Source organism: Henckelia pumila, chromosome 2 (genome assembly GCF_033568475.1).
Source record: "Henckelia pumila isolate YLH828 chromosome 2, ASM3356847v2, whole genome shotgun sequence".
Lineage (NCBI taxonomy): Eukaryota > Viridiplantae > Streptophyta > Magnoliopsida > Lamiales > Gesneriaceae > Henckelia > Henckelia pumila.
The window spans coordinates 18,486,867-18,501,268 of record NC_133121.1 but is presented as its reverse complement, the minus strand read 5'-3'; the positions used below and the strand labels follow the sequence as shown (position 1 = coordinate 18,501,268).

The window sequence follows — 14,402 nt, the reverse complement described above, 5'->3', positions numbered from 1 at the left end:
TTTTAAGCTATGATGGTACATAAAAACTTATGTATGAGGCGAAATAATATTTACTCAGTGGTGCAATTGCAATTAAATATGTAGAATCTCTTTTATGAGTGAAAAAACTTAAAATATGTATTTGATTATTGAATTCTTACATATGGGCTTCACTCATTTTTCTCATTATGTTACTCAATTTGATGAAATTTTACTTTACTAGCTTATGAGTAGTATATAATGTAGCTTCAAACCAACACCGCCGGTTTAAATTTGACGACATGTAGTACGATTTTCATATACTGTTTTATTTCCGTTGGTTAGTAGTCTTTCTTTCTCTCGGTTCTTTCTTTAAAGTTTTTGAAAGGTCAAATATTAATTTTGTCTAAAGTTGGGTTCTTGCTTTGGAAATTTTACGAGGTATAGTAAAAAAATTTTACGATTAAAGCGATGTATAATTTTATATCATAGTCCACTTATTATCACACATGTTATGCTTAATATTCATACACAAACGTCGCACACGCATCGCGTGTGCCACGGTTGCTAGTTGTATATAAATTAACGAGGTATTAGACTTCACAACCCAATATACAAATCCAATCGTTCTTATTAAAATCATACCAATCACTATTTTGTCATATCATCTTATTTATCTCTATATTTCCATCATCTATTATATTTCTAATGCATTCCCAAAACTTTCTTCCTTCGTTTTCGTGATTTCTCCGTTCGTTTTTTCCTGAAAATCATGAATAAATTGGTTAGGAGCGCCGGAATTTCTCCCGACATGACCCTTTCGATGTCCAAGTCATGCAGAGAAAACATGGGAGATAGATAAAAGAACACATAGGAGAAACACCGTGGTGAAAAAAGTGCAGAAATCTCTCTTCTCACGTTGTAATCGGGAAGAAAATATATATATATATATATATATATATATATATATATATATATATATATATAGTTCTTTTATGGTGCCCAACACTATATGCACATTTCATGCTCACCATGTACAAGTCAACTCATCTATTGTATCGGTCAACTCATCTATTGTACATTGTGGGCATGAAGTAGGCATATAGTGTTGGTCACCATAAAAAACTATATATATATATATATATATATATATATATATATATATATATATATATATATAAAACTTTTCTTTTATTTAGATTGTTTAAACCATCTACCCCATGATGTCGATCCATACCTGAGAGGACAAGACTCGTGATCTGATGAGACGTGACCCAAGCTCTGATGATTCTAACAAGTCCAGGTCTTAGTTTAGATAGTGAACCAGTCATAATTATCTGAGACAACCATCACCGACAGCCTGTTTATTGCTTATAAATCTCGGTCTAAGTTTATGTGAAAAATTGATATATCTCGGGATACCATCAGATGATACCCCGAGATGTATCCCGGAGCATCAATTTCATTTACCAATCCCATGTCACAAACAAAGTGATATCTAACCGTACGACTCGATCTAAACAGTACGTTATTTTCTTTAATCAGCCAGTGTTTTTTTAAAATGCTTGAATTTTTTAAAATATTTAAACTTACATAACCAATTCGAGAATATTTTTGAAAATGGATGACCAAATCGAGTCAATAAAAAAATAGAATTAATGAGGGTTGTGACATAAAAAGAGAGACTAAATTTTAGATTAATCCGATTGGTCAAGAGAAGTAGAGCTGGATATTAGTTTTTAAGAGGGATATGACGGGAAAGACAGAAATGTGAAATATTACGAAACATAAAGGAATTTGACGATCCAAAAAAAAAAAGTACGATTTCGGGAAAAATGACAAACAATGACCAAAATAAATATTATCAAGACATTCAGCCTCCCAACCAAGCTAATCTACACTTTTACATGTAAGATTCACTAAAAAAATGTTAACCTCAAATGTATGGATAAATATCAATCATTAGATGCAAACGTAAGACAATATCATAATAGCATGATCTCATTTCCCGGAAATCCTATTCAAATATTCTTTTGGGTATATTAGAATGATACTACAAGTTTATGAGCGAATACACTTAGATCGACCCTCAAAAATATATCTTCCAGTAGCTGCAAATTTATAATTTGTAAAAATATTTCCTGAAATTAGAAAAAGTATTGTCCTAAATTATTGACTTTGCAGCACTTGAATGTGAGAGGAGTATTTGAAGGGAGGAAATCCTAATATGAAATCCATAACGATTCAAAAAACAACCAGCCGGACATTTCTTTTCTTTTTTTTATTTATTTTTTTATTTTGAGCAACTAGCTGGAAATTTCAAATACAATGCTCAATTTATTCACCCAAACAAACCAATATATTTGTTTCGCAATTCTTACCTTCATATCCGTCAATCAAACTCGAAAGAATTTCTTATTCGCCTAAGTTTCAGAGCCTCGGGAAATCTATCGAGATGTAAAAGAACTTGAAAGTTGGGTAAAATTTTCAGCGCAGAAACTAGCCTGTGAACCACAAGATTTTCTATCACTCCTAAGTCATGACAATCAAATTTTTCGAGGTTGAAGAATAAAGGCGACAACAGAACTAACATGCCTTGATGTTTATGAGAATATTTATTTGCATTCAGCTCAATGCTGGTGTTTCGGTTTCCTTCCAACGGTCGAAAAGGATGCATGGCTTGTCCACCTTGTTTGAGTCCATATAACCTGAATGCTACCCTATTTACAAGATTATCATGCTCGCTTTGTTCGCTTTCCGACTTCAAGTGCAAGCTTCGTATCAATTTTCAAGGAAATATCGAGTGCTTTAACAGAATGGGTCAGTGCACCACTGCAAAATTGAAAGATTACAATAAATTGTTGATCATGGAAAGTTCATGGGATGCTTCTCCTTTTTGTGCTTTTCATTTCTCACGACGAGCCTAACTAAAGACGGAAGCCAGTTAACTAATTATCTCAACCGTACAAGGAAAATTCCGAACCAAATACAGAGGAATTATCACAAAAATAAGTACCTAGAAATGTAGGTCACCCCGGATTGTCCAATCTTGTTAATGGTTTCAAGGGTGACATTTCCAGATGCCTGCAACAGAAGGTTGCATAGTTCATTTAGATGGAGATTATGCGATTGAGAATCCCAAAAACGAATGCAGTCTTCCACAAAACAAGTATGCAACCGCATCTCTTTAAATAAGAAATAACATTGATTTGTGAAGCAAAGACAAAATACCAGGATGAAGTTGATACAAGAATCATTTCATTCAAGCCTATTTGTCAACGAACATGAATACAATTTTTGCCAGCTTAAATCAAAACCAAAAAACTGGCACTATAAGGTATTAAATACCACGGGAAGATAAGTCCTATGCTGCCATTCAATATAACCAAGTCGAATCATAATTTCCAGAATCCAGATAATCACGTTGTCCGGAGATTTTCTAACTTACGGATAAACCCATCCACCATATCCAGTTATCCACTCTTCAATCAAACCTATTGTGTATTTCAAATTACCGTTCTTGTTCTACTTTTGGCATGGAACCGACCACTAAAATGTAGTCCACTCATGTGGTGATAATAATAATATAAAAAAACCTACGCCTTGGAAAATATATCCAACAGTACTTGTCAACTGAGTTAGAATACATAAATCGGAAAAATAAACTCTTACTTTTCGGTTTTCAGATGTTTTTGGTGTTTACGACATATGACAACCAGTTCACAAGATTTCAAGACACTAACTTGGTCTTCTCCAGTTTGCAATATGAACATACGGCTACGAGAGACGACCAATAATTGCCCTAATTAGGCCATGTGAGACCATGACAAATACAAACATTAACAGAGGAAGAGACAGATCAAATAAGACTTGATGAACAGCAATAAAACATTATAAAATTCATTTAAATATAGATGAGGACATAGCAGAGATAGAGCACGACGACGTTATAATCTGAGTGGGGCTTGAATCTAGTTGTCAGCTTAGAGATAATTCAAATGGGGTCTAAAGGAGATGAATTAGGAGTAACTGCAGCAAGAAGTATAAAAAATTATTGAAGCTGGTTTCATCGGAATCAAAACTTATAGTGGATTACAATTTACATCCAAAATGTAAGAAAAAAAGGATGTCCAACGAGTACATGAACTCCGTACCTCTACAAATTCTCTCCTTTGATTTTCAGTTAAAATTTGTGATATCTGATTCTTATGTGCTTGTTTTCAAAATTTCTCACAATTGATTAAAACCAGTTTTAGTTGTATTTCCCGCACATGACTAATTGATAAAGCAAAAGACTAGAATATCAAATCATTGTCAAGAATCGGCTTTGAGTCTTTGACAAATAAACTGTCTTAAGATTTGGAAAAAAAAAAATTTAATACCCTTTCGACAAAGAAATATCCTTGTTACTGAGACCATCATCATACCATCAAAAATAATAACATAATTAGTTCTACCACTTATTTTTCATAATGCAAGTACATCACCCCCCATCAGTACAACAAATTTACACCCCGCTGACCAAAGTTGCAAGTGAATAGCATTGGTTTTTTTCTGGTTATATCAAAAGTGATCGTAAGCTTACATAATAACATAAACAAAATCATATTCCATTTATTCCCAATGGGACAAATGTTGGAGCTGAGGTCTTTGATATTTTCTGTATCTCTAAAACGACTGATAAGTTATGTGTATAAGCATTTTTTCGGCTGAATTATTTAACAAGTAACAAGTGGGAAATCTGAGCAATTGATTTATAACAAATATAAAGACACAGAGCAGTAGACCACCTACAGGTGACAACACCAACCAACCAACAAAAGCAAACAAATATTTATATCACGAGCTGTACCATCCATGCATTCTCTAAGTAAGACAGGCTTATAGTAGAAATGTGATTTATCTCATGCTCAAAAAATATTTATGGCTGAAACATGCCCAAATCCTTCTTGCTGCTACTGTCTAGAATACCATGCATTTATCCTGGCAATTCTAGTGACAAGTAAATGGCCCTCAAATATATAGAGATTTTGATACAATGCTTACAAATATGTCGCACATTCTTTAGGCATGATATTAAAACATGCTCCAACACGTACAAGCATGCAAGTCTTAATCACCCAACCATCCAGTCACATATTTAAAACACAAACACACCAAGTAGGAACCTATTTAACTTTGTAGGATTTATGGGAACCGGGATACCAAACATAACAGAACATTTTTTAATTTATCTAGTATATGAACTTAAATCATATGTTTAACAAATGATTCTTGATGCGGTCTGTTGTCTGTCTGCGAAACTGAAAGATTACTGAATGGAAACCAATAAAGATATGAATAACTCACCTCAGTCTCAAATCTTCCACCGATCAATTCCACTGCTTTTTTCAGCATGGAAACGTCAACATCCCCATTAGACAAAGGGACAACCATATTGTCAAGCATTATCCTAGTCAAGGATGTCTTTGTTGTGGATGCATAATGCAGTACTTCATTTACTTCATCCAGTGTCCTCGTCTCAACCTGTTAGCAGAAGAGAAGACCTTGGTTATCAAACTTTGAAATGAATACTCCAGGAAAAATGTGCAAAACGTATGTTATATAAAAGACCACATATGACAACCACATGGACGACAGAGTAAACAAAGTGGTTGACAGAGGTTGACCATGCCCCTTTCTTTCATTGACTAGCCTAAAATTACATCGGTATATCCAACAAATTCAATATAGATTGACTGAGCTGAGCTCATACACCAAAACCACCAGCAACACGGATAAGCATGAAAGGAAGCAATAATCTTATCCGATGTTGCACAGAGATGCAGATGCCCTTCGGATCTAATCATGGATATAATGCCAAAGACAAGAAAAAAAATTCCATGATCAGAAATTCAGAAAGAAGTTTCTTTCTTGGTAGAAGAGATTGGGGAATTCCAATCATGAAGATTTGAAGTTGCGTTGCCCACATAGCCAACTTAAAGGGACAAGTCAACCTATTCCTCAGGAACATTCATCAAATATTCATGTTTCAGAAACAAGAATTTTCGCTGTAATAGCATACAAGAACTCTAATCCATGGTCACTAAAAAAATTAATGAGCTACCTCGACACCCATTTGAAGATTATTTTTCTCTAAATAGAGGTCCACAGATTTCAAGGCATTTGCGATACCTCCAGCAATAGATACATGATTGTCTTTTATCATGACCATGTCAAACAAACCCATTCGGTGGTTCTGTCCTCCACCTATTAATACCTTCAAGAAAATAAAGCAAAAGGCCAGAAATAAGAAAAGTGGCTGGACATTGATATTAAATTTAGAGGAAGAATGGAAAACAATATATACCGCCCACTTATCCACCAAACGTAAACCTGGAGCAGTTTTCCTCGTTTCTAAAACACGTGCGGGGTGAGCAGCATCTGACATGGCCTGCAAGAAATTTAAGTCTAACAAGTTTCTTCATGTCAGGAGAATCAAGGTCATATGATAAAATCAATGTTTTAAATAGCGCAGTATAGCGCATTTTTATGACTTAGCACTACATAGCGCCCGTGTAATAGCGTTTTGCATGAATAGCAACCGCTATTCTTTGGGAATAGCGAGTTAAACAGCGTGGGCTATTTGGGCAAAAGCTAAAGGCCCAAAATTGACATATTTTGACCAAAATTAAAGTCCCAAAGAAGCAAGGTTGGTTCTCGTTGATGTGGAAGAGGATTATATGGATGTTGAAACTCATGATGAACAAACTTTGATAGTGAAGATTTTCCAACCATAGGTAGTATTTGATGATGATAGTGAAATAGAGTTGGATGATATCGATTACTTTTATTTTATGTTGTTTTCGTTGACAAAATTTCTAAATTGACGTTGTTTTTGGTTATTTGGATTGACTTATTTTGACATGTAATGAAGAATTGGTATGGTTTCGTGGCTAATTATCTCACTTATTTACTCACATACATGTTTCTATTTTTGAATTAAATCACGAATAGCTTACACTTTGCGGTACGCTATTTACGCTGCATTATGACTGGACAAAAATGTTATGGCTCAACGCTACGTTTTTTAAAACGCTGGATAAAATAAATATTTTTATATACATCTTTAATTTTAGGAATTTGTTTTACTTTTGTTAATTGGTTGTTATGTTTTTACAACAAGATTCACCTTTCAAACATTTCATTATTCAGTTTAACAATCATAATTGTTTAAGGAATTTAATAAAGTTTATTCTACTTTTGAGAGGCCGTGAGTTACTGTCTTTCTATATATTTCATCTCCCAATAATAAAAAGTAATCAAAAAAATTCAAACACAATTTTATGGCATTAGAGCCAATCACTCTGATCTGCCACCTTTTCATCATTGAGGACTAAACCCTACACCCTACTTCTAGCAGTTGTGAGTCATGCTCATCTATATATTTCTGGTATTTGCACAATAAAAAATTAATAAAATTTAAACAACAAAATTTTGTAATATTAGAGCCAATATTCGCTATTTTTTCATCATTGAAGACTAACGACACTAAGCACAGAGGAGAACAATTCAAACGTCTCATCACCAGCCCTACCAGCCTTTTTGTGATGGAGAATTCTCGAAGATCGCAAACCACAATTTGAAGCAAAAATTTTCTCAAGCAATCTTATTCAATTCTTTTGATGATTTGTGGCTATGAAAGATGGGAATATCATGGGTGAGAATCACAAACCCACATTCGAAATCCTATATATGTTATATGAGAACTCAACAATTCAACTGTCATGGCTTATGTGAAAAATTCAACTGAACCCCATCAGCTACACATGCCTAATCCTGCTCATCACCGGATCTATTTGGGATGTTGTAATGGAGAACAATTACATTGACCTAAAAATGCTTCACACGTTTCAAGATTAAGAATGAATTTAAGGAGACGAGATAAGAAAGCACTAGTATAGCATAATACAACAACATCCTGCAAACCCTACTGCAAGAGTTCCATAGAAACTAAAAATGGTTGCCCGAGTAATTACTACCAGGCATGTAGGAATATCAAGAAGAAATGTAAAATTTAGAACACTTCAAGTACTGTTGATGCAAGTGTTTAGTGGGAAACAATAATTTAATTAAAAATGTATTTTTAATTTTTTTACTATAATTTAATTATCTCAAACAAACAAATAGATCAAATAATACATAAATATGATAAATTTAAGTTTCATGCATAAATTCTCACATTTTTAGAAAGACCGAACTCTCAAAGTTGCAATATTTAGTAGGCTTTACAACAAAAGAACATTAAACAAATCTAAACACACTGTCTAATTCTTTGTTAGATTCTAATTCGATTGCCTGCTCTTCATTCACATCTTCCGTATTATCCGATACAAACTCATCTTTTATTGGATGAAAATAGTTTTTCTTAATGTTTTTAAAAAAAATATTTTTTTTGTTATTTAAATTTACAATCAATTAAAAATTCAAATACTATTAAAAATACACAGTTTGACCGCCCGCTTCCCTGCTTTTTGTCAAAGCAAACCTATTCTCACCATAGCTACAGGTAAATAATGAGACCACAATCTTGATAGCAATATTCAAGTGAAAGATCCAAGAGTGATCCAAAGAACATCCAAGTGCATAGCCTCTTTCTCACAGAACGTTCATTGGAGAAGAAAAGTTCATTCAGGGCACATCATTTAAATGTTGATGATCTATAACAGCATAAATTTTGAAATAACTCTATAAATTGAAAGACCAACTGTCAGGCTCGTACCTTAGTTAGAGTCGCTACTCCACTCATTCTCTGCATAAAATTGAGAACAACCCTTTCAGCTACAACAATACTATGAGCTCTTCCTGCATAGTTTCGTGAATCTATATCAGATAATCTCGAATTTCCTAAACAAGAATTTAATCAGACTGGAAACTAGTTCAGTTTACCTTGCACTTTGCCAAATTGCAGACCTTTATATACACTATCACCATCTTTTCTGTACCACACAACCTGACGAATATGCAAATCAACTATTAAAATCACCATTCTTTCTTCAGAAGAGAGAAACAAATACTTTAAAGAACTAATAGCTGCAGAAATTATAGAGATTCAAGTTTTTAGATACCTTAAGTGAAGGATCAACCTCACTGAATACCATTTCAGCCAGTGCAATGCCAGCAACTATCCCATCTTCCTTGGCCAAAAAATGGGCTTCCACTTCCGTTTCAACTGGAATGGTTGCCTTACAGGTTACATCCCCTGTATTTGAAAAAAAGTTCTCGAACTTAATAGTTTACGACTTTTACTTTTTTTTGTCAATTGTTGTTCCAATTAAAAATATCGATGAAATCGTGAAAATAAAATCATAGCTGCTTAAAAAGTAGGGCAACATTCTCAAGTCAGTGGCTCAACTGAATTTTTTGAACATTCATCTAAGCAATGCAAATGAGACAAAAATAGATAATTCCGACCAAACTCTTCATCATTAATATTTGTACTCATGAATGAGTTTACGCGGTACAATGGCCTTTAATTCAGTTCTTGAAAAATAATTTCATTTCATCATGTAACTAGATTCATCAAATTTAAACTTTATCTCTGCTACTCAATTCTTAATTTTCTATCCCAAAAACGTAATTCTTGAAGTTTCGGTCTTTCGGACAGTCACAATGTACAATTATTTCCCCCAAAATGTATGTCTCTTTGTTCTTTCCTGATTGATTCATATGTTTTACGATAACAAAATTTTGAGCATGGTAACAAATGCTTAGCTGAAAACTCTTACACAATATATGCAATCGATAAACAACCTTCAAAGAATCATTCTTGTAATAACATTAAGAACTATACTCATATTAGCATATACCACTTCTTTGTTACAACATTCTTGACCATAAACCCAATGTCAAAAACTTGCACTTGTTTTACAGTACCATCTTTATTTCCAAAACTAAAAATAAATTTTCATCAACGTCACATCATTTAAAAATAAGACCATTCAAATCACAAGAGTCGAATCCTATAGATTGCCAACAGAAAACTAAACCTCGATCACCAGCGTCTTCAGCGAGAGCGAGCCGAATCACGGCCTTCAAATCATAAGTCGGGTGCGCTGGAGGCTCAACCACCGGAGACCCAACTCGAATTCCAACATTTTTTGAGGCAGTTGCTGACATGTTTACAATCAATCTGCAGATTATCTCATGATATTAGAAACCAACCAAAAAAAAAAGAAATTGAAAGGCCCAGAAAATGAAGTGTGTGAGACTGAAACCTTTTCCTAGAGGGCTTGAAAATTGAGAATTGAGGTACGATAAAGGCTCTGGACATCTGTGGGGCTCCTTTACTCTAATTACATTAAATTAACACGTAATTAAAGATTTATTATCGAAAGCAGCTAAAATTGGTTTAAAATAGACATTGGGCCTAGAAACAATTCGGTATGACCTCCCCGTAAATAGGACATACCAAAAAAAACACAGACAACTATTTATATCAAATTAAGTCAAACTAAGACCTAAACAAACTCAAATATTCACAAGCTGAGTGTCGGCCAGACATAAAAGCAATAGAAAACATCCCACCAAATACTAGAGCCGGCAAGGCCAACAACAACGTAATAACCAAACCTCAAAAATTCTCAAACATAATACAAAATACTAGGGGTATCTTCTCGGAAAATATAAATATATGAAAAAAAACATATAATAATAGCGGGGTGACACAATGACATGACCCAACCTCAACCCCGAGCTCCACTGGCGGACTCTCCGCCTAGCGTAGCAATACCTCTTGGGTGACCTACCATGGTGCCCAAAAGAAGCCACAGTAGCCCACCAGAAAAATAAGATTAGGATTCTGGTATGAAACAATTAAATAATCACAACAATAAACATAAACAATGCATAACACATTTATGACTGCAATATGCAATGCATGTAAATGAGCTCAATATGAACAGGGTAAACAAGAGCCAAGAAACGGTACGATATCAATAGGTAAACCACCATGTCTAAGTATGTGAGGTATGTTGTGTTCTGTCAGATCAAACACCCACGACTTGGTCCACACACAGCAGTCAACAATACAATAGGAAGGCACAATATCAAAATACATATGATATCAAGATCTCAAGAGCATTTCACGCAGAAAATGCATCTATGGACGATCGTATATTCGTCTCATGTTTCACTCAGCTCGAAAGCCACCCACTGATTCCGAAACAATAACAAGTGTCAAGAGTACAATCAATATGAATCGGGTAACAAAAACGATCGGACTCAAAATGCAATATCATACATAACATGTCTTATTCTAAATGTCATATAATATGTCGAATAAATGAACATATAAGAAACAAGGCATTTAATATCACATAGCCCATCGAAATCACATAAAATGACATAAATATGCATATAACATAATTTATGTGTTACCATCGTATGCTACCAAACTGTAACATACCTGTACCAACTCAACGGTTCCAATGATCAACTTTTATCTCCTTGGCCTAAAAATAATACACAAAGCCGAATAAATTTCCCACACAACAATAATTACTTAAATAATCCAACTATTCTATTATTTCCAACATTTCAAGCATCCAATTACTTTGATAAATTCTAGCTCAATATTCTTCAAAATAGTCCCAACAATTCTTGCAAACACTTTAAAGTTTTAAAATATCGCAATACTAATTTGACATAAATTATAGGTTGTAGAAATCACACCTAGCTCTCGTCCAACTTTGGCACATATAACCAATAATATAATCAATGTAGTGCGATCACTCGAATTTTAAATTCGAAGGGGAAAAATCTCACATCCCGCAGCTCCTATACCTTAGGAAAACAAGCTGGAATCGATCTTAAAATGCTTCCAAACTCGAAGCTAAACTCAAATGACACCGGAACAGGGAGTCTCGTGGCAAAGCACTTGCAAGGAAGCTCAAATCGCAGCTGGAAATGACTGGACAAAGCTGGACTCGAGCTGGAAATCGAGCTTAACACCCAAGATTCGAAGCAAACTAAGCTGGGATGGGCCGGAAAAGTGGTTGGTTGCGTCTGGATTTGCACAGAAAGACAGGGCTTGGTTCGAAATAATATTCTAAGCTTTGAATCCTAGCTATAAGACCACGAAAAATCCAGAAATCGGATTAAAATCGCTGAAGCAAACGAAGAATGACAGCTCACGCATAACCGGTCGCGATCAAGGCACGGGTCGCGCGATTCGGGGCCCAAGTATTCCGATAGATGACTCGAATCGAAGCTTATAGAGTGAGCTTCGAAACCATAAATCAAATTTCCGATTCAGCGGAGGAGGGCGGCGTTTCGGCAGTGAAGAGTGGCAGGCAACGGTTGGGGATTTGGGAAGAGTGGGTTTGAGATGAGGAGAGAGCGCGCTCACAGTGTGTTTGGATGGCTGAGAAAATGGAATTGGAATTGTATTTTAGTCATGGAATTTAATTCAATTTTAGTGTTTGTAAAAAAATTAAAATAAAATTTGGAATTTGTTAATATAAATTTTAGATAAATAATATTTTATAAAATTTTTAAAGAAAACTTGAAATTTATAATAAACGACATGTCCGTCAATCCATTCCGTCATTAGAAGTAGGACATACGAAATTATTCACTTGGCGAACGTGTTGGTCCATCGGTCTTTTTACTTTTAAAAATTGTTTATTATATTATTTCAATGATTCACATATGATTGATGAGTTTTGAACTACTTAAGCATGCACAAAGATGTGAGAAAAATGGTGTGATGAAATTGATAACTTGATCGCATGATGATGTCAGTGTTGATAACTTCATTGTATGTTTCTACAGTAGTGTGTGAAGTTATAGTGGTGATGTTGAAATAATATTTTTTTAATCAATTAAATAATACTTTTAAAACATAATAAAAATACACATAAATATAACAAATTAAAAATAAACATAATTAAATTTAAAAATTACATTAAAAAAAGCACATAAATATAAGAAATAAAAAATAATATTTTTTTATACATAAAAAAAAAATAAATTTTAAAAGCATACATAATATTCTAAAATAAAAAAAACAAACATAAAAAAAAATATACATGAATTAAACATGACACAAGTAAATAAAAAGAAAATTTCATTGATTTTGAAAAATATAGTTGTTGACCTTTTTAAATATTTTTATTAATTATTCTTAATTTTTTGTTTTTTTTACAATTTATTTCATTTATTTTTAATTAAAATCATTTTTATGAATTAAAATAATAGTTGAGATATGTCCATGTTTTTAAAAAAATTAAAAAAGAAAAAAAAAACAAGATTGGTGGGCTTCACCGCGCGAAGAGTGTCCGCACGGGGCCAACCATCTTGACTGCACGCGAAAACTTCCGCGTGCAGTTTCATTGCCCCTTGGAGAGGGGACAATAATTAGAAGGACCAATGAAGTTTTCGCGTGCAGTTTCATTACCCCTTGGAGGGGGCAATAATTAGAAGAACCAATGAAGTTGGACTTGATCGACCAACTTCATTGGCCCTTGTACATGCTTATATTATACTATTATATTTTTAAAAAATATATATTATTTTTTATGTTTTACGTATGATTGATAAATTTTGAAATATTTATATTATTTATAATGGTTTTACATGGTGATCGGTTCATAAATTTTAAAAGATATATTATTTTATTTACGATTTTTAAAACAAAATTGGTAATTTTATTATTTTGTCGGGCTAACTGCAACGCGTGGCGGGTTGGGTTGGGTTGGGTTGGGGTTTTTCCAACCCGCCAAGTTGGCATGTCGGGGCTGGTTGGCTTATCTGACAACCCTAGCGCTAACGCACATTTTGGTGATTCCGTAAAAATGGAAGATATTATGTTGATGATAGATGGTATCTAAAGAAACCAAAAAGAATCTGAAGGAACCAAGGAACCAAAGTGGGAGAAACTGGGAATTTGCGCGCAATGACGTGAACATTTGCATATGTTCATTGAGTTCTTTCGGGTCTGAAACGAACAGATACGTCTGTTTGTGGCATCTCTTCGTGGTTTTGCGATTTTTTATGATTCAAACAAATGGGGCATCGTCAAAGGGACGTGTCCTATCATATGAAATTATTTGTACATTATATATATTGAATCAATAATCATTTTCAGATACAATCGAAACATTTTCTAAATGTGAGAAAATTCTGCACACTGGTACATTGTATTTTCAGAAGAAAATATTTTTTGATGATGTCGATTTTTTTCTCCGGGTTCGGTCTGGTAGAATGGATCCTCCAATTCCCTTGTAGAGCAGGTCGGGTCGGGCACCACTTAGATCTGCACAAGCAACAGCTAGGTCAAGGGGCGCCGAAGGTGTTTTTGGCGTGACTCCTTAGATGCCTAAGTTAGTGTTTTGAAGGCAGATGGTATGATTAATGCGAAAACTGAAAAAGGTGAGTGAGGGAATATAAAAGTGAGAGTGAAT

The 14,402-nt window shown here is 34.1% G+C and overlaps 1 protein-coding gene across 10 annotated transcripts; it reads right to left on the bottom strand.

Moving 5' to 3' along the window:
- Positions 1-569: 569 nt before the first annotated feature.
- LOC140879279 (quinolinate phosphoribosyltransferase [decarboxylating] 1a) lies at positions 570-12,366 on the bottom strand. 10 transcript variants are annotated; one of them, XR_012149387.1, is made up of 15 exons: positions 11,671-12,366; positions 11,405-11,450; positions 10,682-10,798; positions 10,215-10,288; positions 9,987-10,129; positions 9,066-9,199; positions 8,887-8,950; positions 8,720-8,802; positions 6,308-6,391; positions 6,065-6,217; positions 5,308-5,484; positions 2,975-3,042; positions 2,340-2,790; positions 1,196-1,295; positions 570-721 (listed from the first exon to the last, which is right to left on the bottom strand). XR_012149387.1 is itself a non-coding variant. In XM_073282956.1 (12 exons), the coding sequence occupies exons 3-12, from the start codon at positions 10,268-10,270 to the stop codon at positions 2,694-2,696; spliced, it is 1,059 nt and encodes a 352-aa protein (XP_073139057.1). In that variant the 5' UTR covers positions 10,271-10,288; positions 11,405-11,450; positions 11,782-12,366; the 3' UTR covers positions 1,307-2,693. The 10 variants fall into 10 exon arrangements, 1 of the variants encoding a protein (XP_073139057.1); XR_012149386.1 differs by having other exon boundaries at positions 11,782-12,366; XR_012149383.1 differs by lacking the exon at positions 10,682-10,798 and having other exon boundaries at positions 2,340-2,462; positions 2,554-2,790; positions 11,782-12,366.
- Between the last annotated feature and the right edge of the window lie 2,036 nt (positions 12,367-14,402).